Source organism: Xenopus laevis, chromosome 4S (assembly GCF_017654675.1).
Source record: "Xenopus laevis strain J_2021 chromosome 4S, Xenopus_laevis_v10.1, whole genome shotgun sequence".
Taxonomy (NCBI): Eukaryota; Metazoa; Chordata; class Amphibia; order Anura; family Pipidae; genus Xenopus; species Xenopus laevis.
This window is the reverse complement of record NC_054378.1, coordinates 71,404,964-71,432,503: the sequence shown is the minus strand read 5'-3', so window position 1 is coordinate 71,432,503 and position 27,540 is coordinate 71,404,964. Positions and strand designations below refer to the sequence as shown.

At 37.7% G+C, this 27,540-nt stretch overlaps 1 protein-coding gene across 7 annotated transcripts in view; it reads left to right on the top strand.

The window, feature by feature from the left end:
• The window catches only part of LOC108715569 (E3 ubiquitin-protein ligase RNF220), a 172,445-nt gene that overhangs the window by 125,716 nt on the left and 19,189 nt on the right, over positions 1-27,540 (top strand). Inside the window, exons 5-12 of one of the 7 annotated variants that reach the window (XM_018260848.2) lie at positions 1,616-1,711; positions 10,148-10,190; positions 14,182-14,225; positions 14,747-14,876; positions 23,768-23,864; positions 24,097-24,192; positions 24,332-24,387; positions 26,954-27,032. In XM_018260848.2, the coding sequence (XP_018116337.1) occupies positions 1,616-1,711; positions 10,148-10,190; positions 14,182-14,225; positions 14,747-14,876; positions 23,768-23,864; positions 24,097-24,192; positions 24,332-24,387; positions 26,954-27,032 (641 nt within the window). Of the gene's footprint in view, positions 1-1,615; positions 1,712-9,718; positions 9,967-10,147; positions 10,191-14,181; positions 14,304-14,746; positions 14,877-23,767; positions 23,865-24,096; positions 24,193-24,331; positions 24,388-26,953; positions 27,033-27,540 lie in introns of those variants that run through there. The other 6 variants (XM_018260846.2, XM_018260849.2, XM_018260847.2 and 3 more) reach the window with 6 other exon arrangements.

The window sequence follows — 27,540 nt, the reverse complement described above, 5'->3', positions numbered from 1 at the left end:
CGGATCTCTATGTCTATGGCCACCATAAGCCTACTAAAAACATTAGATAAACCCAATATGATTGTTTAACTACCACTATGGATTCATGCAGATTAGTTACCATCAAGTTCCTACCATCAAGGTACTCTTTTTTATTAAAGATATAAAGGAAATCATTTTTAAAAAGTTAGAATTTTTTTACTTTAAGGGGCACATTTACTATTGGTCGAATATCGAGGGTTAATTAACCCTCGATATTGGACCGTCAAAGTAAAATCCTTCAACTTCGAATTTCGAAGTCGAAGGATTTACCAAATTTCCTTTGATCGAACGATTGAAGGAAAAATCGTTCGATAGAACGATTAAATCCTTCGAATCTAACGATTCGAAGGATTTTAATCGTTCGATCGAACGATTTTCCTTCGATCAAAAAAAGCTAGGAAAGCCTATGGGGACCCTATGGGGATGGTGCTCGGTAGGTTTTAGGTGGTGAAGTAGGTGGTCGAGGTTTTTTTTAAAGAGACAGTACTTCGACTATCGAATGGTCGAATAGTCGAAATTCAAAGTATTTTTTATTCTAATCCTTCACTCGAGCTAAGTAAATGTGCCCCTAAATGTACTCTATGGGAGACGTCCTTCCTGTAATTCAAAGCTCTTTGGATACTCAGCCAATTACGACTTTGTTGATATTAAATTATTTTGTTAAACTACAAGTTCCCAAATCGCCTTCCAGTTGTAGCTGGCTTATTGTAATTTAGCCATAGCTGTATGAACATCCTTGGTTCATTACTTATTATTATTAATGTCTCTGTAATATGACTCCTAGAATCATTAGCTTTTTAAATCAAACTGGATATCTAATCTCAAACAATGAAAAAAACACAAATAAACAAAGTCAGATTTCCTACCCAGTACAGAGAACCTGTGATTTAGCATGAATTGTTCTATACTTAACATGCTAGCTGGGTATTTATTGAAGAGGTTTCCACACAATTTAAAAATAGACAGTTTATTAATCTAAACTGCAAGCACATTTAGAAGAGGCCTCAAGATTGACATTTCTTGGATTAGTTTAGCCCTGCTTTTTTCCAGAGGTCATCTCCATGGTGTTGAGGAGGAATGCTGAATAAATGGACCCACTGCTCTTCCTAAGACTACACTCAAAAAACTAATTCTTAACATTTAATATGCTGCCGCCGTAGCTAGGATGGCAATTTTTCACATAACAATATTAGATTAGAGCTACACAATCACAATTGTTGTTGCCGTTTTTTATTCTTTTTTGCCATATGTTATTATAAAACAGTAGCAGGGCATATACTGTAGATAAAGAAAGAGGAGAGGAGTGTTTAATCTGTGCAGGACCTGCCATTACATGTATCTGTGTTGTTAAAAGCATTCAAACCAAAGATCAATTTGTTTTATGGATCTGCTACATGAAGGATTACATCTCTGGCTGATGCCCCATTGAACCAGCACAAGTTAGCCACCTAACAAAGACAGTCTCTTTGACAAATGATCAAATGAACTTTGTATATGAAAGGCATGGCATAATGAAAAGATAGGCACACACACAAATATAGAACAAAAAAAAAGACCTGAATTTTTTATCTTTCCCACTTTTTTCTCTTTGCAGTCAGTTTTATTATCAGCTTCAATCAAACGAGAAGGGGAATCTCCAACAGTGTCACCTCACTCCACAGAGGATATTCACCACTCGGACAGATATCAGGTGTGCAGCAGCAGACACACTAAACAACTATAAAATAAAAAGGTCCAGTTACAGTGTGGTTGCTAATGGAAGGTCACAACATGGAAGTGACCATTTACTTATGTGGCCTTAGTTAAACATAAATCATTTGGCATAGTTTTTCAATAACAATAGCCACATCAGAATTAAGAGACTAGTACATTTAAAGCACAGATGTACATAAGAAATTTCATACGATACTTTCTGAGTTCAATAAAAAAAAATTTTTGTAGTAAAGCACACACAGAAATGTGGGGTTAGTTTAAAAGAGGCATTAAACTGGTGCTTCTTGCACTGGGAAAGAGTCATGCAAATGTAAATTCCAGTTTCAAAAGGTGAGGCTGAAATCACAAAAAGTAAAACAAAATATTTATTTGAGTAAAATAGTTCTGATTTTGGAACTGTAGTAAATGACTAGAATAATATAGAAAGGGGCCAATTATACTTCTAGGGCATGTGGGTGCTTTGACCTGTGCAGTTAGTCATACTGCCATGTTGAACTGGGCACTGGATATATAGCTTTCCTTCTAAACAGACCAGTAGAACTTGAATATTAAATATAATTATTTAATAATGGGAATGGTTTGCTCCATGTTTAGTAATTCACTGCAATATTGTTTTCAATAGTTCAATAGTTGCCCAATATATGTTACTGCTCATTGGTCATTTCTAGCTACTGATTATATGTTGTAAACAATGTGTTGGGTTTGTAATTATTCAGAGGTGCCCTGTCAACATGGAACCCTTTACAGTCAGACTTGCTCCTGATATTTAGTTTCAGTTCTCCTCAGTAACGTAACTAGAGGGGGCAGGCCCCTGCCGGGATGTGCAGCTGGGCCCCGTGCCCCCCTCCGTACGTTATTTTCTCCGCCCGGAATCAGCCAGCAGCATCAGAGTCAGTGGCGCGCGAGCTGCCGGGGGCCCTGAGGGGGTGCGGGCCCTGGCCCAATCACACTCCCTGCTCCCCCGGTAGTTATGCCACTGGTTCTCCTATTGGTTAGGTTAGTTAATTAATACACTCAAGGCATAGGTCAGTCAGTTAGCAGAACAGCTCAGTCTGTAATACAGGTGGATGTGTCAGCTTCCAATTTAGCAGGACAAGGTGACCCCGTTATTAGCCTCCTGAGTGGTGGGCCCTGAGAAAAGTAAAGTGGGGCCCCAATCAATGTTCTTTCTAAGCTGTGCACTTGTGCGCACATACAAATTTTGATGCCAGTGCCAGGGCTGCCATCAGAAATTACAGGGGCCTGCACAAAAAAATTTTCTGGGCCCCGCCCCGCCACCCCTCCCTCACCCATCCGTATGAAGGCCACACAAGACACAAATAAAAAACAATTGGCCAGGGCCCCCTACACGTTATTTAAAAAAACTATTGACCAGGGTCCCTACAGGTTATTTAAAAAAAACAATTGGCCAGGGCACCTACACATTTTTTTTAAAAAAAACAATTGGCCAGGGTCCCTTCAAGTTATTTAAAAAAAACAATTGGCCAGGGTCCCTACAAGTTATTAAAAAAAACAATTGGCCAGGGTCCCTACAAGTTATGTAAAAAAAAAACAATTGTCAGGGCCCCTACAAGTTATTTAAAAAAAAAAAAAACAATTGGCCAGGGTCCCTAAAAATAATTAGAAAAAACAATTGGCCAGGGTCCCTACAAGTTTAAAGAAAAAAGAAAACTACACTTACCTCAGCCAGGGAGATGCCAGTATCTTCAGTTTCCTGTGCTCTGATTCGCCAGTGAAATGTAAGTCCCGGTAAAGCCGCATAGCAATTGGATAAAGTTCAAACTTCACCCATCCAATACCCATGCGGCTTTACCACCTACACTGTCTGCAGCTCACTCAAGGTGGGGGCCGGCTATGCAAGTAAGTACAGCACGGCCGGGCCCCCCTTAACTCCCCAAACCATCTGGGCCTGGGACAACAGTACCCCCTGTCCCCCCCTGATGGCAGCCCTGGCCAGCGCACTCAATAAATTCTGGTGCACACAAATGAACACGTCATTTTTGACCTGTGCACACTGTTTTTTTGTTTGTTTTTTTATAAATCATTTATTTTGTTTATCTGCATTCAATACAAATAAAATATGTTTGCGATTCAGGTTTGTACATAGTTTGATGTCTTATCTTATAGTGATCTAATTTTAGGCCGTGATACATATTTCTCTTACAGAATACAGTTCAATCCCAATTCTATTATACATAAATGTAAACTGTTTAAACAAACAATCAATACTGGGCAGCTAGCGTTAATTTGACAGTAATTGTTCGCTAAGCAAGGGAGAAGTGTTCATCTGGCAATTTAAGTAATAGCAAAAAGTCATTTTAAATTGAGATTTCAATATAGATTTGAATCTGAATGCCAGGGGTTATCAACAGCAGAATAAATAGTGGTCTAGGTTATTTGCTAATGCTACACAGGTTTTGAAAACTGTGCACACAGGATTAGAAAGTGTGGACACAAGAATTATTTTGTGCACAAAGTCAATGTTAGATGTAACATTGGCCCCAATGAAGAAAAACTCCCTTACACATATGGCTGTGGCCATAATTTGCAACAGCCATTCCCCACGTATGCCAAATCTCCACCTAAGCCTCACCCTCTCACAAAATGTTTTTTTACCCTTTGCGCAAATTATGTTTTTTTTAAATCTTAGGGCCTCTGACTACAGTAACCCCTATACCCCCCCTCCCCCCTGACAGGAGCCCTAGCCCAGAAATATGCATCTGTTTTCATCGTTCACTTTTTACTGGGGTGTAGGATTTAGAAAAAGAAGAGTTCAAAATTTCATGGAAATAAATATTTAAAAGTGTAAGCAAATCTGCTCATGTCAAAGAAAGGAAAATGAAAAATACATATGTTATGCCATAATGCCTTCTGCGCCAAAATAAGGAGTGTATTAAACTGGGCTGTCATTTATGTGAAGCTTGGGTTGTATTTATTTGTAGAAGCAGTTAATGGAAATGAAGAACCATTCAATTTGCCATAATACTGCAAATTGTTTTACACTAATATAATTTATTTCTAAAACTATGAACATACATGCCTGCCTGATTCATAAGAATGATCTGTTGCCATAGTGTTATGCAGAATAGCAGTGCACACATCAATATATTTGTGCATCCTCTGCACAGTCTTTGCACATCTCATCAGAACAGTTAAAGCTTTTCATTTCCACATAGTCTCAGTCAAGCTATCAAACATGTGAATGATGGTGTACCTACAACAGCTAAAGCTTAAGTGTTGGCACTTGGCAGATGGAACTCATCCAGCCTACAGAGTACTAGTAACTATGCTGCATCCAGAAAGAGTGTGTCATTACAGCTGGACTGACATGTTTTTTTCTGAAAGCCATTCATAAAGACAACCTATGGGATGTTAACTTCTCTAGAGTTGAGGAATGTGGAATTACTGTGGAATTACAATCCATTAAAAATGGAATGGACATAGACACGGTATTGAATACATATTTTGATTGCAACCCATACAGGGTGCTCTGGATTTCTATATTTATGTTTACTGATTTATTGTTCAAATAATTGACATAATAATTAAACTATTTATTTATGTATTGAAACACACAGCAATAGACAGATTTGAGGTTTCAAGTAAAGCAAGCTTACAAGCTTTTTTAATGTTGTCTTGTAAATAATAAAGACAAAGAGTTTTTAAAAGCAGGTGATTGATGTGCAGACAAATAGTTATACTTGGAGAATGTCAGGCACACATCAGAGTGACAAACACATTTTACATGCAGTCAAGTGAAGCAGTGTACACAAAACATCAGTAGGTACCTTGTTATAATACACAAAAGCCATGAATATCTTATAAATTATATATCACCTAACGGTGAGTTCTGATGTCATCAGTTATAAACGGTGAGTTCTGATGTCATTCCAGTCACATGACTCATTGAAATTTGTGTAGTATAATAAATAAAATACCCCCAGTTGTAAAATATGAGGATATTATAAGTTACCGAGGAGTTCCATGACCTGTATAAAAACACTCGGCCTGCGGGCTCGTGCTTTTATATGGTCATGAAACTCCTCGGTAACTTATAATATCCTTAGATTTTATTCACTACTGTATATCTCTTCAATGAGAAAATCTGGAAAACACAGACAAGTACTGATCTGATATAATAGCAGAAACAACATCAAGTATAGTTGATGAAGGATGATATCAACAAACTAAATGTATGTATCATGTAATTTCTTAGTGTTTAAAAATCATGATTTAGAATAAGATTAACATTATAGTTAGAATTCAGCTAATTCAGAACCCTGAATTGAATACTGAATTCAGTGTATCCCTAAAAAAAAAATCAGCCTTTCTATGTCTATCTATGACATGAATGACTTTAAGGGGCAGATTTACTAAGGTTCGAGTGAACTTTCGAAGTACAAATAGTTTGAATTTCGAAGTAATTTTTTGGATAATTCGACCATCGAATAGGATACCACGACTTCAAATTTACTTCGACCAAAAAACTTTGACTTCAATACTTCGCCAAATTAGTTTTCAATAATTTTTATTGGAATTTTTCAAAAGACATTACAGTCAAATAAATTAAACCTGCCGAATTGCTATGTTAGCCTATGGAGACCTTCTACAAACTTTACACATCCAATAAAAATCCTTTGATCGTATGCTTAAATCGTTCAAATCGTTCCATTCGAACGATTTAATCGCTCGATCAAACTATTTTTATTCAATCGTAGGATTGCCAAATTCGGTGAAAAAACTTTTCAATTCGATGGTCGATTGATAAATCTGCCCCTAAGTAACTAGAAGCCTGAGAGCCAAATGCTACCCTCTGAAGCATAAAATAGAGAAGACAGAGTGCAGGGAATGCCAGGGGTGTAGAGGGTACAACAATATTCAATATGTTTGGGGAAATGATCTTCATGAGTTTTATGTACAGCCTTGTAACGTATGGCTGCATCATTGCAATATTCAAAAATGAAAACAAGAAATATGTAGAGCACACCTTCTCAAAAAGTAAAACCATTGTTTATTAGTTCATTAAAAACACAAGTGGCTCCTGTGGAATAAAAGCCTAGCATGTTTCAGGAACACCCCTTAATCATACGCTTATTGCATCATTGCAGGTAATTTTTATGACCCCAGACTTCGGCAAGCAATTGTGCTACTTATTATTCTGCAGATCATAGAATCATGGCATTGGAAAGGCTGAAAAAATTGGACAGCTCTGCCTGATTGGCCTATGTTATACCTCCCAACTGTTCTGTTTTCTGAGGGACAATTTCGATTTTCCAGCAAGCAAAAAGAGAGCCAATACCTTATATTGCTGCAAACAGGGTGATCGCAAATTTATTCCATGGTGCTGAAGACACTTTGCACAAGATCAAAAGTTTTGGGGCTATTTACTGGCTGGTGGCTAAGCCAGTGCTAATACCTTTGTCCCCAAACCTGAGTTTGTGTTTGAATTCTGTAACAATCTCGATTTTGACAAAGCCCGCAGCCCGCAGTTTCTCTTTGATCTCTTGCACTGATGCCAGCGCACAAAGCGCATAGAACACTGAGCAGCTGCTGTTCAATACATTTGTAACAATTTAAAATAAGCAAATATACAACTGTAACTTTTTAAGATAAGCAAGTCTCTTGAGAGAACTGTGACTCACAGCCTGATGTTTTTATCACTCTTTAAATTTTTCAAATTTTGGGAGGTATGACCTACTATATGTACAGAACAAATGAATAACATAAATATGGTATGGCCATATTTACATTTTGTTTTTCTGGAGCAGCCTCTCAAATAATTGGAATGGCAGGAAGGAAAGAGGAGATTGAGAACTGCGGCTCCTCTACACTTCCTTTTGTCAAACCAACAGAAATTTTTCATCAGGACCAATAATTTTAGGATTATCAGTCAGAATGGTCCCTGACTGAAATACGTGCCCAGAGGGGTGGGCAGTATGGTTGGGATTTTACTAATTTAGCTATAGTCTGCATCCATAACACCTTGTCAAATACTTAATCCCACATGACCTAACTGCACAAAAGTGTAATCAGTTTGCTGGAATTCTGGGTGAATATCCATAAATTATCAGTGTATCATCTACCTGTATCTAGCTTGTGTTTTTTTATCAATGGGCACACATAATCAACATTGCAATAAAGTAAAAGATAGTAGATATCGGTGCACTTCGAAGACTTGAAGCGTGTCTGTAGAAGAGAGTGCGCTGATAGTGTAATAGAGTTAAAATACACAAATCGGTGCGATAAACTAGAACTACTCACATTCCATTAATTAGCGTTTAAGTAGGGAAACATGGACGAGATCCTCCTCGGGATTGTACCTGTCGGGCAAAAACTACATATAATGAAGTACAGTGGAAGCTTGTTAACCAGGCCGCATTTTGGATGTACTCACATGTCAAGGTAGTTTTTCTTTTCGCTGGTATTTCTCTGCAGGTCACGCTTGTAGCCCATATTGGAACTTTGCGGGATATTGCCTCGTGGGTCCCTGTTACAAAATGGTTCCAGTCTCCAGGTGCTCTCCAAACTCTATGGAACTTTCCTAAATGCTGGTTCCGTGGGAGCAGCTTTTTAATAACACAACCCTATTTTGTGAATCAGCCAAAATACTCTTAGTTAGCATAAATTAATTTACAATTTATACTAACTAAGAGTATTTTTCCAACACGGGCTTAGGGTTGCCACCTGGCCGGTATTTTACCGGCCTGGCCTGTAAAAATGATGACTGATCCCAATGTTATTAATAGGAAAAAATGTAAGTACACAGGAAGGCCGGTATTTTTTTCCAGAAAAGGTGGCAACCCTAGCTACAAGTGTGACATGCACTTGTGAGTACATCTGAAGTGCGGGCTTGTTCACAGGCTTTCACTGTACTTCACTATATGTAGTTTTTGCCCGACAGGTACAATTCCGAGAAGGATCCCATCCATGTTTCCTTACCTAAACGCTAATTAACAGGATGTGAGTAGTTCTAGTTTATTGCACGGATTTGTGTATTTTAACTCTATTACACTATCAGCGCACTCTCTCTTCTACAGACACGCTTCAAGTCTTCGAAGCGCACCGCTATCTACTATCTTTTACATCTTGGATAAGTGGATCCCTCTAAATAAGTTGGTGGTGCAGTGAAGCGATCTTTTATAGCAAGTGCGGAGTTCACTCATTCCGTACCAATTGCAATAAAGTACTTCAAAAATAAAGTAACTCAAAATCTGTGTTTGCGTAAAGAAAGAAAATATAACGCTAAAATACTTGTTAACATCTTGGTAGCGTCGGAGTGGCCCTCTGGGATACCAGGAAAAGTCCCGGTGGGCCCAGGTGTCAGTGGCCCCTCATGCTGCTAAACATTTGGCATATTTCATGGCCATTCCCTATTTCTATGAGAAAAAAGAGACTAAATAAATGGGATAATAGTTTATAGTATGTAAAAAAAAGGGACTAGGAGAATAGAGGTTGAGTGAGGAGATGGACAGTAGCGGAACTACCGGGGGAGCAGGGGGTGCGAGTGGGCCAGGGCCCCCCGGCAGTTCACGCGCCGCTAATTCCCCCTCTAGTTACGTTTCTGGAGATGGAGAATAATAGCACTGAGAGTGGGCCCCTGGTGTCCAAGTCCGACACTGCATCTAGGGCATTAGCAAATAAAGTCTTTTATTCAGCTGGCCTGCAATATTATTTCAGGAGTCAGAAACGCAGAGAATGTAAAGAGTTTTTTTAAAAATGTTTTTGAATAGCAATTACAAGTATGCTAAACGAATTGTATATGATAACTAACTAAGCCACCGTCAGTTTTATCTCAGCACCTCATGATTTGGAAGGCGAAGGGGGTAATGGTGGATTCTGAACATTTATTAATTCTATTTAGCGGTACAACTATTCAGCATGCCGCGAATTGGTAACTCTGCAACCATTCCTTGTACTGAATAAAGAAACAATTCAGTTGCTATAGCAGCAACAATAGCGGAAGAATTGCTACGTGCTGTTTCATTCGCTGCAACCTACGTGATCCATCACGTGATCACGGTCAACATGGCGCTGACGGAAAGCTGAGGATAGTTATTAGGAGGTTCTAGGAATCTGCCGCCATCGGCGCATTATTTTATAAAACTACCTCTGGTTCTGGAATGACGCTTAAAGCGGGTTCGCGGTGGCTAGTGCTGCAGGTTTAGCTATATTGACACCCCGGCGTTTTTTAGTATCATGCAGAGCGAAACCAGGTCTCCTGGCGGAGAGGAAGTAGGTTTGTTTACATCTCGATGCTCGAGGGGGGTGGGATGTATGCTGTACAAATCCACTGCAATCCTGCCTGTAAATGCACCATGACACTGTTTTTCTCGGCTGTTCTTTTGTGGTTACAGCTTATTTATTAGTGTTGGCTTTTATTACTGTTTAGTAATGTCCCATGTCTTTCTTTCAGACCTTTATGAGAGTGAGAGCCAATAGGCAAACTAGACTTAATGGTAAGTACTAACTCTCAGTCTGGATTTATATATTTGAGTACTTATGTATGTATGTATGTTGTTTGCGGCATAAAATAATGGTTGTTATTTAAGGGTAGGGGCAGATTCTGCGGAGATTTAGTCGCCTGGCGACTAATCGCCTCTTCTGCGGGGCGACAATCTCCCCAAACTGCCTTCTTCCTGCCTCACGGCACTTCGCTTTCCGAAAAAACCCGAAGTTTCCAAGTGAGGCAACTTTGGGCAATTTGGGAAAAAGAAGCGCCGCAAGTGCATTAGCGCAGGCGATTCTTCATTTCCATTTTTGCAGATGGAAGGCGGTTCGGGAGATTGTCGCCCCGAGGAAGAGGCGATTAGTCGCCAGGCGACTAAAACTCCCTGAATCTGCCCGTCTGCCCTTAGCCTTAAGTGTTTATAAAGTAGGCATATTCTGCAGCAATTTAAAGAATTGATTCATCATGTCCCAGCCCCCATGAAATTGAATGCCTCATGTCCCTGTCATAGCCACATACTATGGTCTGTTTTATCAGGTGTCTGTCTGTTTCCATGACTGGCTGCAAACCAAACGCACTTAACTTATTTTTGTTACCAGCCCCATCGCTACTAAAACATGAATCTCTGTATGCATTGCATGTTCTCATTACATGAATATAGCAAGCATTAGTTTCACTATGGGTTGTCACATAGGGTTCTGATATGTTTTTACTGCTAAACTGTCATTTGTCAATTATATAAAGTATTATAGGTCTTCCAAAGCAATGCATCACTAAAACACACCCAGTACAGTTCCCCCAAAAAATGGTTGCCATTTTTCTCAATGAGAAGTTACCCTCTCAATTTTAAAATGGTGTAGGTGATAAGTCATGTGATGTTACCCTGTGCACCAAGTAGGGCCTATTCTGCTGTCACTGCCTCCCTTAGGTGACCTACCAGATGGCCCCTCCCGACTTACTCCTCCGCTAGTGCAGAAAATACAATTGCCTTTTCTACTCTTTAAAAATATAATGAAGTTTCATCTCTTAATGTTACCAGGAGTGGGGTGCTGCTCCTGAGATAGGTTTCACAGGAGCGCCCCTGCTACCAAATTACATCCCATGTTTTGAATAGTATCTCTACACTCTTGTGTTAAGGAATTGTCTTGTTTGGAGACTAGTTGAAGCTCATTTTTGTTGGCACTAAATGGTGACACATACATCTTAATAATTATAGTGTAGTGCTAAATAAATTCTTAATGATCCTTATTATATTCGACTCCTCTGTACTACATTGTGTATCTTATGATTGGCTTCCAAATTTCTGAATTTGCCTGCTTTTTGTCATTTTTTTTAAAAGAGACTGAAGCAAACTTGTGTTTTATGACACAACAGTTGTTTCAGCAAACTTTAAGAGGGGCACATAGCGCTTTGGAATTGTGCATAATATTCTGAAAACTGAACAGGATGAGTTGAGTTTGACAGGTTTTGAGTTATAGCCAAGCAAACTGCAGTTATAATATTGTGCATGTTTTGGATCAGTGTGCCATGAGCAAGAACTTGAATAGGGTATTCAGGATTTAAATGAGAAAAGCAAATATCAGGACATATATAATTAAAGAACAAGGATAGTCCCAACACATAACTTATGATGTAACGCAGGAGACAAGACGGATGTAGTCGCAGTCGTCTGAATATAATGGGAGTGAACGAAAAGTCGCAGGTAAAAATTCCACAAGACTGTTGGATGAAGACGCAGCTTTCTGCGTTCACAGACGACAGTTGTGTCGGAAGGAATGTAGTTTTTACCTGCGACATTTCTTTCATAGCCATGTTAAATAAATAAATATGTTCAAACGGCTATAAAAATAAAAAAAAAGTTACATTCATCTTTTATTCATGTATATGTTCTTGTCAGCATCCAAAATCAGCACTATAATTGCTGCCTTCAGCTCTTGCTAAAAGACAGGTAAAGTTTAATCACGTCAGGGCATCTTTTAGCATATTGTTTACAATCTGTCTTCTTACCTAAATCAGGTTTTTAAAAAAATCAAGAGATCAGAGCCACTGTTTAATATAAAACAGACCTTTGCAACCTGGTAACCAAGTCAAGTGGCCACATTCTGGTGGGACTTTTCTAATTTCAGCCTTTTCCCTTTTCATTTTAAAGAGAGTATTTGATCTAATGACATTGTGAGAGGATGGAGAGATTACTGAGCTAGTCAGAAATGATTGCAGCTATCATTATTAATTAACTATACTGTTGTTTGCTGTGCTTGTTTTTTTAGCTCTTTTCTTAAAGGACACTCCTAACCATAATGTGCCTTTAGGCTTGGCCATCTCTTGAATTAATATTTGCTGTAAATGTTAAAGCTATGTGCTACTTTTTAAAGTGTAGTTTTGTATTTCTCAAGCAGATGTCTGAAATGTATTTGTATATATTTTCTTGATGTTTCAATAAAGAGCAGACTGTTCCAACGCTACATTTTAATTGGATATTATTGCTGTTGTTTTTGCAAACATTTTTTGTGGGGAAATTCAAGCGTTTTCCAAAGTACCTCTGTAGCACAAAAAAAATTTACTCTGCTCTATTACAGTGTGTGGAAAGGGTATTTACTTAACAAAGCTTAATACGCTTGTCTGGAAGGCAGGTGCATGCATACTCCTCAAAACAAATCAAAGCATGACACTGCAGGAGAAATGAGACTCATCTGACTGATCTAGTTTGACAGGGCCAATTTGTTATGCCAAAGGCTCTTTTTGGTGGACTTCCTTGAGTCCCTGGAGTGTAGATGTATTCACAGCATTAGTTATTTACATCCTATGATGATATTTTAAATTCCTTTAATTTAATCTTGCCTGCAATTAATTAATGTGAATTTTTTTAATCAAAAATTGTCCTAATATGATTTCCTTGTCATATAGACACATTGTATCTCTAGCTATAACATACGTGTGTGTGTACGTGTGTTCGTGTGTGTGTGTGTGAGAAAATTCTATTGTTAATGGCACATGGGATAGTTTCAATGTTTGTATATACACATCAGTGGAGGAACCAATAAACTGCCTTCCTCTGCATGTGTGTGGACTAACAGACAGGATTATTTCGTTGGCACAGACAAAGCAGATTTTGGTGCAGAAATGTCAGCGTGCTTACACTGAGGTAGCGGAATGCAACAAATAGTCTTTTTTGATCTGCTGTACAGAAACCAACCCATGTGCCATTAGCATTAGCATTAGCATTAGAATTAAACTGGTCGCTGTGTTTCTATATTTTTATATAAACGCGACGGGACAGCACATCGCTCACGCTTCAAAAATTAATCTTGTGCCATGGGTAGGCGACCAGACACCACTTGTCCCTGGTTTAATACTCCACAAGCCATGTTCTTCCAAATGATGTGGTCATATCCTGATATAACCAAGTACTGGTTCAAGATCTTCAAATTTGTGGTAGAAATATTTGACTTTCCCAATATTTTTTCTCTGCCTATTTGCATCCTGGTGATTCTGGACAAGCATACTGTGTCCAAATATGCAAGGAACAGATTGCAATCCCTTCTATTCTACACAAGAAAAATATTGCTATGCATTGGATGGGTCCTCGCCCACCAACAGTTAAATCATGGATGCAACCGGTCAGCAAAGCTATACCCTTAATTCAACTTACCAGTAGATCTGTAGTTGGTGATCATTAGATTTTAAGACACTGTCAACAAACAGCTTTACTAAATCACCCTTCTGTTTTATTCTTTTCATTCAGATATGTATTCTGTTTCATAAGAAATAGTTTTTTTAAATATAGTAATAAAAATTCTCTTATAAATATAATATTTAACGTAATATTTCCGATGGAACAGAATACTAAGTGATTTTATGGATGTAGATCATAATGGGACAACATCACTAAAAGTAGACCCCACATTAGTAAAGTATAGACACTCATAGACTTGGGTTCTGATAGATTTCATAAAAAAATGTTTTAATTGCTAATTTATTGCATTTGTTAATTTTGCATGCAGCTCGGATTGGAAAAATGAAACGGAGGAAGCAAGATGACGGGCAGGTATGTCCACTCTGCAGTCAACCGCTCTCTGGATCAGAGGAGGAGATGAGTAGACATGTGGAACTGTGCCTTGCAAAGGTATCGGAGGAGGGAGACGACTCTTGCCTCCCTGTGCTTCTGTCACTTCCCTGTCTATCACCTCAAATCACTAACATTTTTAGGGGCAGATTTTCACTGGACTTTTCTGGAGTATGTGGGACTATTTTTTTTTTTTATTTAATTTTTTTTATTTTTTTTTATCAGTCCTTCTCAAACCTCTACGAACACAGATATGATATCAGTCAGAACCTGACCTGCAACACCTTTCTCAACCAGATAAACTCCCTGAATTTTTATAATTGGTATTTAATCTGTTTTACAGAATGGGTTGTATTCTATTACAGAGTACATATTACATTCATATACCCTTTAAAAGAACAGTATGTTAATGTAAAGTTTTAGTTCAGAGTGTCAGAAATCGAAAGAATCAGGAATGCGGATTCTAAAGAATAACTTAAAATTCTTACTATTGTCTTTTGCAGAGAGAAAACTGCATGAATGAGGATGATTCTGTTGATATTGAAAATGAGAATGGAAACCGATTTGAGGAATATGAATGGTGTGGACAGAAAAGGATACGAGCCACAACACTTTTGGAAGGGGGGTTTCGTGGTATGTACTTTGTAGTAAAATTATATGTACTCCTGATGGCATCCATATGGTAAATTTTGTAAAATAGCAGTTTGTTTTAAAGAAACATAATCCAGATACCTAAAAAAATTCACTGAAAAATAACCTTTAGAATACAACTTTAGACAATACAGTAGAATACGACTTTAGAAATTACACTGGTTTCTGTTGAAACCTGTGTTGGCTGACTGCATAAGATCTATGTTACCTTGATGAAAGGCAAATGTTGTACGCATTAATATTAAGTTTTTGCACAAGCTGTTTTTGACATGGAAGGTACCTATATTTTCTGAAATACTGGAAACTACTGAGTAATATTATTTTTAATATTAGATGAAACACATAGAAGCTAATCTGAAACCAGCAATATTAGGATTCATAGACAAGCTTAGGACAGTTAAATAGTGTAGACATTCAACACTGTCTAATGCACAGATCAGTGTACAGTTAAAGGAGAAGGAAAGTCTCTAAACAACATTCCCTAAAAATCTCAGCCTTAATATAGTCTCTAACATATTCCCCCAGCTCAATGTAATGTTGCTTAGTTTGCCTTTGTAATGGCAAAGTCAGGTCCTGCTATTAAGTACCTGTTTCAATCCAGAGCTGCTTCCTTTCTCCTCCAACAGAGATTTCCCCGGGCAAACACATGCGCACCTCACTGCTGAGCTGCTGCCGTTTTTTTTTTTTTCTTCATTAGCATATTCAGCCTGTATGTGCTGAAAGTCTTGCCCTCGTTAGCCCCGCCCACTTAATCCCATTGTCCAATCGGAACTCTCCTCTGTTTTTTCAAGACAGTCCTGCACAGCCCCTCTCCCTAAAGCTGCAGTTTACAGTGTAGGAGACACGGGCGGAAGTGATGTCAGCAGCTTGAAAATGGCAACTGCAATCTATTTAAGAGAGGGCTTACTTTCAAGACAGCAAGCTGGATAAATAATGCTCATCCAGAAGAACTGCTATAGCTGTTTGGGAGGCAGAAGTATGGTAATTATATTAAAGGGATTTTCATGTAAATCCTTTCCTTCTCCTTTAAAGGGATCCTGTCATGGGAAAACGTTTTTTTCAAAATGCATCAGTTAATAGTGCTGCTCCAGCAGAATTCTGCACTGAAATCCATTTCTCATAAGAGCCAACAGATTTTTTTTTATATTCAATTTTGAAATCTGACATGGGGCTAGACATTTTGTCAATTTCCCAGCTGCCCCTGGTCATGTGACTTGTGCCTGCACTTTAGGAGAGAAATGCTTTCTGGCAGGCTGCTGTTTTTCCTTCTCAATGTAACTGAATGTGTCTCAGTGAGACATGGGTTTTTACTATTGAGTGTTGTTCTTAGATCTACTAGGGAGCTGCTATCTGGTTACCTTCCCATTGTTCTTTTGTTTGGCTGCTGGGGGGGGGAAGGGAGGGGGCGATATCATTCCAACTTGCAGTACAGCAGTAAAGAGTGGTTGAAGTTTAACAGAGCACAAGTCACATGACTTGGGGCAGCTGGGAAATTGACAATATGTCTAGCCCCATGTCAGATTTTAAATTTGAATAGAAAAAAAGCTGTTTTTTTTTTTTTTGAGAAATGGATTTCAGTGCAGAAATCTGCTGGAGCAGCACTATTAACTGATTCATTTTGAAAAAAAAAATTTTTCCCATGACAGTATCCCTTTAAGGGGCTTTTTTTTTTTGCATTTAAACAACTGTCAATGTGCCCTGGATGTAGTTTTGTGTGATACATAATGTGGCATGCTCATGATTACTGTATTTTTTTAAAATGTCTTTATTTGCACCAAACAAACATTACAGAATATCAAAATGAAACATGCCAATGCCCTCAGGAATAGGGCAGGACAATAAGGCCGGGGATGGTCTGCACACATTTTTCGACCACCCCAGCAGATTACTGTATTTTTAACTATAGATTAAGGAGGTGTGATCTCCCTTAATAGTACAATATGCAGTAAATAGTAACATGATCAGTATTACAGTTGTTGGGAGCAGCTCAGGGTGAATGTAGCATGAGTACACACAGAGCAGTATGTCAATCTATTGATCACACCTTAGCCAGGAAAGCTCCAGGCTCATGGCTCTGAGCATGAGCAGCCGTGTGCTTAATGTGATTGAAAGGCAGTTAAAATGGCGGTGACCTTTTCAGGGGGAATTAGATTGCCTGCCAAGAGTGGTTAGATGGAGTGATAACGCCAGCTTGAGGAAGCTGTTCAGTCAGATTCTACAAGGCACCAGTATCTTTACTTGTAGCATGTTGCAAGCAAATGGCATCCCCTCTACTAACTTAAAAACTTCTAGGATCAAAACTCATTTTAAGGCTTGTCAACAAAAAATGTATCACCCTTAACTATTTGTTCAGTTTATTGTGCTAAGTACATTTGGATTTGTTGCGTAACATTTGACTGGTACAGATGATTTGGCACATCTTCAGCTCCATTGTCACAAAATTGTTGGAGCATACCACTATATAAGATAGCACTAGCATTTGCCCCTTCACATTCAGCATCCACTAACAGTCAAAGACTATTGATGGATGCTGATAAATGCATTTCAACAGTTTTTCTGGCCTACTTTGATGTAGCATCTTAATTACAAGTCCATGGAGAAAATGTAAGCAATGTCTGATTTCTCAGAATGCAGTGCAAAGTACCAGCGTAGGTGGAGCATTGGAAATGATTCTGTTGAAAAATATTTGAATGTTTTTATTTAAACTATTATTGAAGCTGTAAAATTTCCAGCATTTCATTTGTACATCAAACCAAAGTTATTCAGGGGAAGCCATAGGCATCCAGTAGTGGAGCAAATAGAAACCAAATGAACATAGTCTGTTGCCATATTCTTGCTGTCACTGGTTTAAATTATTATCCATTTTGGCCAAAAATGAAAGAGAGAAACAGACAGACTTTGGGGCACATTTATCAAAACATTATTTTTAATGCATAAAAAAGAAAATCTTTTAAGTATGTGACACATTGGTGGAAAGTTGAACTAGAGTATAACTTGTTAGCCCGTGTGCTTAGTTATCGCACAACGACCTTAATCACTCTGCATCATACAACTCCCAAATCATTAATAATGGCAAACATTTAGTTCAGTTGTTTTTTCTTCTTAAAAGAATGAAATGGTATGGACTACTTCAAGGGTCAGGTCATGCACTTAAAATACCAGAGACACTTCATTTAATTACATCCCTGTTTTGACATTTGATGTACATTGCATGGAGCAGACCTGTAATTTTTCTGTATTTTATTGTTGTACCCTAACTTGAAGGAAGATAAATGATTTAGTTTAAAAGCCTCTGGTGTTTTTAGAAGCTGAGGGCTTACATATTGTGCACCTATTTCAGTACTTGGCAACATTACTTTCCTCAGTCCATTTTTTTAAGATAAAAGAACAATGGCAGCTTACAATTATGTGACCATTTAGTCTCAATCAGTGATTAAGGTTTGGCCATAAATAGACCTAATTGCTATGTGCTTACAGGGCGAGTATTGTTACCCCCATGTGTAATAGAAATGTATGGAAGAAGTGTACTTCAATTGCAATCTCTCTCTTTTCATTTATTATTTGTTTTTTTTCAGTCACCCAGTTTTAGCAATAACTTTTTAGTCTGCCATGTGGCGAAATGCATTCAGCAGAACTAAAGTGTTTGCCTAGAAAAGGTTTTTGGAGGGGGACAAAATCCATGGATGGCAGCATCTTTTATGTCACAGTTACATGTGGATTCCAACTATGAAGGCCAAGTAGTCTTTTAACAGGGTGACTGATGAGGCAGTGTCTCCATATCTTTAAATTCGATTTGTTGACTTTTACCAATGTCCCAAACCTCTATATGGGACTGGGGTGGTAACAAGAGGTTGCGTGTAAACAGTCATAAGTAAACTTTTCACGCCACTAGTCAAGTGTTGGCACTAAAGGTGGTGTGGCGTAGATCAAATTAGGAATTGAGAATTTTATAATTTGACATCTGTACTATGATACTCTTATGCTGTCACTGTTCCATTTTGATGTAATCCAGAATAAAGGATATTTATTTTGTGCTGGTTAATACATTTCTGAAATTAGTTCTTATAACTGATCTAATACAATGGCATGCTGTTAAATGTCGTTTTAAGGTATCCTTTTTTTCCCCCCTTCTTTCTTGTTTTTTCATCTCTTGCCTTCTAAATAAGTGTGTCAGGTTGTTATCCACACTCTCTGAGCTGATTGGCCGTATAGCTATGTGACTTTTAATTAATTTAACTGGTGGAAATCTGTATAAAGCCTGCCAGCAGTGACGGGTCTGGTACATGAGCTGCAATGGAACGAATTTCCCCAAGGACTGCCCAATGTAATCAAAGGCATCTCTCCAGCACTCCAAATCACAGAAACAAATGACTAAGTAAACCCTATTACCAGATCTGCTTCCAAATTAAGCAGGCAGGCCATTTTACGAGATTTTCAACAAAATGTTTTGCAACAAAGACATTTTATGGTTTTCCTGGAAAGTTTTTTTTGGGTGCGTGTTTCCTAAATTTTGTACTGTATTAGAATGAAAGCTGATCCAGTCTCCATGCAAGACAGTTATTCTGATGAAGGTGGTTATGGTGAGGTGAGGAAAAAAAAAAGTGAAGAATTTTCATTAACCCTGAGATATTTTTAAAACACAAACCAGGGTGCTTTTATTTTTTAATTATAATTTTCTCATCCCTATGCATGGTAATTTACAGCAATTAATCCATGGAAAAGCATCAAGTGTACAATCAGCCTAAGTACTGGAGAATAGCATAACTGTTGGAAATCCACTCTAAAAAGTATCTTTGTAGATAGCAGCTGCAAATGAAATGCAAGTCTGAATCATGTTCCATGTTCCTTCATTCTGTTCTATATCTCTGCTTTGTCAAAGTTGTAAAGCTGCCTGCAGGTGCAGCACAGCCACTACCACTACACATGGCAAACTGCCAGCTCTGGTTTTTGAATCAATATGCTGATTAATTGATTAAATTAACAGTGAATTTCATTCTACTGACAAGGTCATAAAAAATCTAGTTTGGGGTTAAAGAGCTGCCTTTTCCACCCTTAATGAAATTTAACATTTCAACACTTGCATATTTTCACTTCTCCCCTAAAAACCAGAAAGCCCTCTGCATGCCATTAATTATTTAAAGAAGGCAGCCGGGGGCCTGCTGTTTGCTTGTGGTGTTTGGTAGCCTTGTATGACTTCCAGCTGTTCATAAGCCGTTCTGCTTGAGCTTCAGGTGTAGAACATTTTCTTTTTTTTGCTATAGCACTGGTTTTGATTACCTAAGTTGCTAAATTCTTCTGATCCTATCCTGTCAGCACTACTTATTTGCCCAGATATGTGAAGTGCTTGTCAAGTGAAGCCAATATGCAGGCCTATTTCTTAAAAGGAACAGTTCGGTGTAAAATAAAAACTGGGTAAATAGGCTGTGCAAAATAAAACATGTTTCTCATATAGTTAAAAAAAATGTAATTTATAAAAACTGGAGAAAACGGATGTCTAATATAATATCCATAGCCCAACTTCCTGCTTTACATCTTTTTAATACTGAGCACTTCCTTTTAGTTTAGTGACTAAACAGCCTGGAACAAGGGGCGGCTTTTATATCTCCAATGATTTAATATACAAACCCACCATTAAATTTATTTAAGAAAAGTCAACAAAGGTGTTGCACAGCAGCTGCTGTTTTAAAATTTCTACAAGCAAATGCAGTAACTGCTTCTGCAACATACACATTTTTAATTTTTTTTTTCATTCCATTTATTATATTATGTGCACATGACAGTGTCCAGGTAGGTTGCAGAGGCAGATTAGCAGAGCAGGATAACACTTAAAGTGGACCTGTCACCCAGACACAAAAATCTGTATAATAAAAGTCCTTTTCAAATTAAACATGAAATGGAATTTCTATTTTTTATTAAAGCATTTATATCTGTTGTAAGCTCATTTGTCAATCAAATATTGTCTGCCCCTCCTCTATACCTTAGGCATAGAGGCGGGGCAGACAATTACTTTAACTTTCCATTCAGCACTTCTTAGATGTCGCTGCTCTCCCCACATCCCCCTGTTCTCGTCACCGTTTAATTGTGTAGCCAGGGCACGGGGATGGACATCAGATCCCCCATTCTGGTGCACAAACAAGATGCTGAGATGATGCAAGGCTTGCCTTAATAACAGTGTCCACAAAATGGTTCCTGCCTGCTTGCTATAATTATGAATTCCCAGACTGATGGAAACAAGTTTCAAATAATTTATATAGTGTATTGTAATTAAAGTTAATTTTGCTTTACTAATGTGATAAAATAGGATTTTGAATAAATTTTTTGGGTGACGGGTCATCTTTAAATAGCTAATTACTATAACTGAATGCTCTGAGTTCATTTATGAAATAGTTTATTTTTCAGTTAGACAGTCGTGTAGCATACGCCATCCTCTTTCAAAAACGGTAACTTGAGATACAATTTTTTTTTTAATACGTTGTTGGACGCTCTGTGTCGGACTGGCCCACTGGGATACCAGGAAAATTTCCCAGGTGTCAGTGGGCCCTCATGCTGCTAAACTTTTGGCCTATTTTATGGCCATTCCCTATTTCTATGAGAACAAAGGGGCTAAATAGGTGGAATAGTATGTAAAAAAATAAAGAGACTAGGAGAATAGAGGTTGAGTGAGGAAAAGAAGAGGCGGGCCCCTGGTGTCCCAGTCTGATACTGTGGACGCTTCTTTTAAGTCTGGATGCAACTGTAAAGGCTTTATTGTTGTCAATCAGGTTAGACAAGGCTTAGTGTTACCAAAAAAAACTTAGTTGATATTTTAGGAAGCACTGTGATGTGTAAAGTCACATGTCCTTCAACCCTGGGCTTTTGCTTTTTATGTGTGATGGAATTCATCCATGACCGCTTCTAATACATAATTTACAGAAGACAGCATATATTTCCATTTATCCACTCTGTAATATTAAAATATGGTGATCTGTAGAGGTGTGGGAAGAATAAATACATTTTTCCCTTGCCTTTAGAGGTCATGTAACCTCAAAAAAAGTATTTATTCTAAGGCTCTGAATTAATATTCAATTTTAAAATTCATTGAAATATAAATATATAGATATATATAGATATATATAGATATATATAGATAGATATAGATAGATATAGATAGATATAGATAGATATAGATAGATATAGATAGATATAGATAGATATAGATAGATATAGATATAGATATAGATATATATATAGATAGATAGATATAAAAAAAAATTGTCTGAGCTGACAGATCCATTTTTATCTTTATTTGTTGTTATAGGCGACGCAATCTTTTTCTGACCTTTTAATATAACACAGCATATTAGTAATTGCTTAGAATAAACTTGTTCAGATGTAGTGCTGCCGATAGCACTCCCATCTCTGTGTAACCATTTTCAATGGTAAGCAACAATCCCACAACGTCGAAAGTGCAGGTGGAGGAGCAGACCTCTAAGTGATCTTGAAAGGTGTACTTTGATTGATGGGAGAGTTTGTCTACGAAACTGTCAGAAGGTTTATTGGGGCGCCACTCACTACTGGTGCTGGAATTGCTTATCAGAGCACTTGAGTGAAAGTGATGAGAATGGACTACAGACTGTAACTGGTTTTTTTTTCTTCTTTTCTTAATCTTTTTCCCTATTGCTCTCCTTCTTTATTCTCCCATCTACACATTAGAATTTGTTCTGTAAGCTAGAAGGCAGTTGTTTGAGAAATCATGCAATACGTGGAAGAAATTCTCTACTATGTGGCACTGACTGTCTAAAAGCCATTTTAGCTTCTGGGTGTTTTCTCCCAGTGTAGTAGTATGAATCTATCATCATACAAATAGACTGATTGATATTATTTGCAGCACACATTCCATTCCTGCAGAATTTAGCAAAACTTGTGTAACCAGGTTACGCTGCCCCATCGTTGCACTCGTCTTGTCCATCTCATGCAGTAAAATGAACACATAGCTTTGAGCTGTAATGGATTTGTGATTTCCAGTGGCTTGATTGGTTGAATACTTTTTGGCTTTTGAAGCAATTATGTCTCTGGGACATTTACCCATAATTTCACTCTTCAAATAAAGGAGAATAGTTTTTGTCATTGAAAATTCCTATTTCAATGTACATGGCTTTTGCCATTACATTGAAATAGGAATATTTAAGGTGGTTGGTTGTACTCTTTGCAAGGGCAAGCTAGCAGATGTGACCCCGACAGTACTACCATATACTGAGAAAAGCTGTTATTTTTGATAGCTGCTCTCTGGGGAAAAAACTTGTTGGCGACATCCAGAGCTGACCGTTTCCAGTTGTCAAATATTTAAACAGCTGCTCCAGGTTTTCACTGGCTCTGAAACAGAGGCAACAGCAGGGAATCAGGGCATCTGTACTGGGTCATCCTCCACAGGGACACAGTGTAAAACTGTCACCAGATTTAGAAGACTGGCAGAATACTGAATGTCACCTCTTTCATCTTGGCTTCCGGCACAGGCATTTGGTCATAGGGACTGTGATTTTATTTGCTGCAAAAAATTCACTGATTCTTAGTTACTAAGCTGAGCAGGAAGGGCTTTTAAAAGTAAATATTCCAATTTGGCAATACTGTTTGATATGTAGCAGTAGAACAATATAAACTTGCCATATAATAGTGCAAGCCGCGCACCTTATATGTGGTTTACATGCTTGTTGAAAAAAATCTATACAGAAGCACTTGGAATTTTTACTTTAATAACACGTTAGAAAAAAAAAACCTTGATTGAGTAATGACAATATTTCTGCACACCACAGAGTAGGATATGGAGTTGGGCTTCCATTGCTATTGTTATGAATACTTTAAAATTACCTGACCTTAACTTAATTATGTTTACACAGGTTCTGGGTTTGTAATGTGTGGCAACAAAGAAAATCATGATAGTGATGCCGATCTAGATGTTGATGGGGACGACACTCTGAATTACGGAAAGGCACAGTATCCTTTTTTCTGAGTTTTAGAACAAGATATCTTAGATGCTTACAATGGTAATGCATTTTTAGCGTAACCTTCATTTTATTTTGTCTTGATGTGATTTATTTTTATATAAATAATATTTATAGAGTGTGTAGCACCAGATTTATGGTGTAATGTTAATATACAGGAAGAAAAGCCTATTAGGACTCATAAGCACAAATAAAAAGCTTTTCAGTATTTTCCTTAATAGTGGATTTCTTAGGTATACAGAAGCAGACATTATTCCATGCACAGGAGAGGAGCCTGGAGAAGCCAAAGAGAGAGAAGCTCTTCGTGGAGCAGTTTTAAAGTAATAGAAGTTTAAATATTAAGCTGTAAATTCGTAGTGTTTTTATTTACTTAAAATTTTACTTTTATTTAGTTGTGATTAATTTATATGTGTGTGCTTTCTCCGAAGATTATATATATATTTTTATTATATTTCCTAGTGGCGGAACACCAAGCATCAGGGTAACAACTGAATTCTCTAAATGGACCAATGATGGTAGGTTCTTGAATCTGGTATAACAAAGCAACTGCCACAACATTTTTAATTAACACTAGCATGACCATTAATATCCAAGCCACATCTAATATTTTAATGGATATCCGCAATCGGCATTCCCTGCAGACTTTAGGGTTCTTAGACGTTGTTAAATAAGGCTGTGATTTTTTTCTTATTTTAAATGCATACCATGGAAAGTTCTGTGAATTTAAAGAGCAGTTATAAATTAATGTGTAAAGACTAAAGCACATTTCAAAATTTTAAGATAAAATAATACATATGCATAAAAAAGAAAAGCTTACTAAACCAAATAAAGGTGTTTGGGGGTCCCACGGGGGCCTTTATGTTCTGTTATCAGGAATTGGGAGTTATGTCAGTCCACCAAGATGCTGCACAAGCAAGGAGGCTTGAGGGACTAGCCACATAAAGGCCAAAAAAGCAACAGTTTAAAGCATTATGTGTGTGACAAAATATAACACTACCTACACCTCTATATCTACAGTACGTTGAGAATTATGGCTGTGATTGCAATATGTTGTGTGCCTGCCACCCAGAAGTAGTAAAAATTTATGGTGCAATACTCTTTAAAAATGGATGTTGCAAAATACAGTTATCAATATTGCAAGAGAACCTGATTCAGTCTGCTTAAGAATTGGGTGTTGGTTAAGCTTTTAGCAGGGAAATGCTTTCAATCACAATGTATCATTGGAGAGAGGAGCAAAAATATAAAGGTGGCCATACACCAGCCTATAAAATCTGCCGACGGACAAATTCAACGGCTTATTGACCAGTGTATGGAGCCCTCCGACCGGCGTCCCCAGCCAAATGACAGGGTTAAAAATATATGTAAAACAACAGTATGTTAAACTTTGGATACTTATTTAAAAGCATATTCCTTCCTTCCTCCCTCCCCTTTTTTTTTCCTAACAAGTGTGTGTGTTTATTTTTACTATATTTTCTGCTATACATTGTGTGGATTATTTATTTAATTCCGAATTCTAAAAACTTAAAAAATTTGAGTTTTTTTATTTTATTATTACTATAAAATCCAAATTTTTCATGGAAAAAAAAACCTTGAATCTTTCAATATTTTGTACCCCGAGACTGCAAAAAGTCTGAATCCAAAAATCCAGCATCTCAGACCTGCCAAGGTTGTATATAAGTCAATAGAAGAGGTCCCTATCCTAATCTGAAGTTATCATGGTTCCTCGAACCAATTCATTTGTGCTTTTTAAATAATAAGGTCAAATTGGGGATTCTAGTTTGGTCTGACTTCATTTAAAAAATTCTGAAAAAAATGGGATTTTGATAAATAACCCTCTTCATGTTGATAAAACAATTTTACAAAAAAACATAAAAGCACATTTTGAGTGTTTGTTCTTTGAAAAAACATATGCCAAAGAACAAACTGACAATAGAAAATGTGTTGTTCAGTAAATTAAAGGGATCCTGTCATCGGAAAACATGTTTTTTTTCCCCAAAACGCATCAGTTAATAGTGATACGCCATCAGAATTCTGCACTGAAATCCATTTCTCAAAAGAGCCAACATATTTTTTTATATTCAATTTTGAAATCTGACATGGGGCTAGACATTTTGTCAATTTCCCAGCTGCCCCATGTCATGTGACTTGTGCCTGCATTTTAGGAGAGAAATGCTTTCTGGCAGGCTGCTGTTTTTCCTTCTCAATGTAACTGAATGTGTCTCAGTGGGACATGGGTTTTTACTATTGAGTGCTGATCTACCAGGCAGCTGTTATCTTGTGTTAAGCTGGCCATAGATGCAAAGATCGATCGGACTTTCCCATCTCCCGACCCGCCACTAACCATTCAGATCAAAGTCTTACCAGTCAGATTAGTTAAATAACAGATCAGCAATGTTCTGCCCCTGACAGCAATCGTACGATATCTATGTCCAACCAAAGCTAGTGACAGTCTCCCACTGAAAATGGTACGATCGGCAATACACGCAGAGATATTATCGGCAGCCGACAGAAATTTTCTAACCTGTCCGATCAACCAAACGACCGATCTCCACCGGACGAAAAATGTCGGGACTCTCCACACACGGTCCGAATATCGTACCAATCCTCGATTCGTACGATCAGATCTTTGTGTCTATGGCCAGCTTTAGGGAGCTGTTATTTGGTTACTTTCCCATTGTTCTTTTGTTTGGCTGCTGGGGGGGGGAAATGGAGGGGGTGATATCACTCCAACTTGCAGTACAGCATTAAAGAGTGATTGATGTTTATCACAGCACAAGTCATATGACTTGGGGCAGCTGGAAATTGACAATATGTCTAGCCCATGTCAGATTTTAAAATTGAATATATAAAAATCTGTTTGCTCTTTTGAGAAATGGATTTCAGTGCAGAATTCTGCTGGAGCAGCACTATTAACAGATTCATTTTGAAAAAAATAATTTTTTCCCATGAAAGTATCCCTTTAAAGTATTGGTCAAGGGTCCAAATCTATTTGCAAAGTACTGTATTGTTCTAACCTACCTCAGATCTTGCGCAAAATTAAGCACATAAAATATACTAAAATTCTTGACGTTTTGATTTCAGAAATGCCATCAACAAGTAACGGTGAAAGTAGTAAACCGGAAACAATGCAGAAAACATGCAAAAACAGTGAAATTGAAAAGTAAGTACTAATCATCTGTGTCTTTTTTTATTTTTTCCGGCCGTCACACGTAGTGTGATATATAGGTTATGGAGTGTGAGTGTGGCAAAACAAAAAGAGAATCCAGGCGCAGAATTCTAGAACATGTGGGTGACGTTAGGCGCAAAAGAAATACGTCAATAGCCAACCACATTAACGAATCACATTATGGCAACACTGGGGCCATGAAATTCACAGCAGTAGAACATTTTAAACTAACTACAAGAATAGGTGACATTGACAGAAAATTGTTACAATCAGAAGCCAAGTGGATTTACTGGCTGAATAGTAAATCTCCCAATGGGTTAAATGAGGGCTTTACCTTCATTCCCTTCTTATGAACTACCCTCCCATTAAATCAAAATTTGTATCAAAATTATAATTACTAAGTAAAAACGTATTCCTTGTGAAAAGAACTCATTCATCCATCTTTTGCATCAATTAAATCTATCCGTTCCTTAGTAATTCAGTTTAGCAGACATGGTATCAG